This window comes from Charadrius vociferus, unplaced genomic scaffold, assembly GCF_000708025.1.
Source record: "Charadrius vociferus isolate BGI_N301 unplaced genomic scaffold, ASM70802v2 scaffold2823, whole genome shotgun sequence".
Classification (NCBI taxonomy): Eukaryota; Metazoa; Chordata; class Aves; order Charadriiformes; family Charadriidae; genus Charadrius; species Charadrius vociferus.
In genome coordinates, this window is record NW_009647729.1 from 17,587 (window position 1) to 18,241 (window position 655).

General features: G+C 67.0%; 1 protein-coding gene across 1 annotated transcript in view; it reads left to right on the forward strand.

Moving 5' to 3' along the window:
* Nucleotides 1-655, forward strand: part of LOC104283349 (fibroblast growth factor receptor 1-like) — a 16,713-nt gene that overhangs the window by 14,154 nt on the left and 1,904 nt on the right. The window contains exon 8 of the mRNA XM_009881511.1: nucleotides 544-654. Within this exon, the coding sequence (XP_009879813.1) occupies nucleotides 544-654 (111 nt within the window). The remainder of the gene's footprint in view (nucleotides 1-543; nucleotide 655) is intronic.

Genomic DNA, 655 nt, shown 5'->3' on the forward strand with positions numbered 1-655 from the left:
CCTGGGGGACGTGGGGTGGGGTGGGGGGGCGGCTCTGGAGGAGGATGGATGGGGGGAGACCCGGGACCATCGCGCCCTGCTGCACGTGCCACCCCCTCCAGCCTTGTTCCCGTCCGTGGCGCGGGGTTGGGGACCGTCCCTGGGCTGTGCCCCAGACTGGCAGCACGGGGGGGCTGCACACCCCCTCCTCGTCACTACCTCATTGGGGGTGATGAGGAGGACCAGAAGGATTTACAGCAATTCGGTGTTCGAGCAGAAGAGCGTGTCGTACACCCTGAGGAGACGGGAGGACTCCCGGGCCGTGGGAATATTTTGTGGCTGTATTTTGTGGTACCAGCGAGCTGGAAATTAATTAAAAACTATTTTGGCTGGCTCCACCGTGGAAGCAGCATTGACGGGGCCCCATGCCTGCAGGCAGCGCTGGGGGGCAGCACGGGCAGGGGGCTGCGGGTTGGGGCGCGAGGGCTCCCGGTCAGCATCTCCCTCCCGGCGGGGGGAGGCGGGGGCGCGCGGAGGGAAACCCCACGCCACCAAAAAACCCTGCTCCAGCTCCTCCATGAACTCGGGCGTGATGCTGGTCCGTCCCTCGCGGCTCTCCTCCAGCGGCACCCCCATGCTGGCCGGCGTCTCCGAGTACGAGCTCCCCGAGGACCCG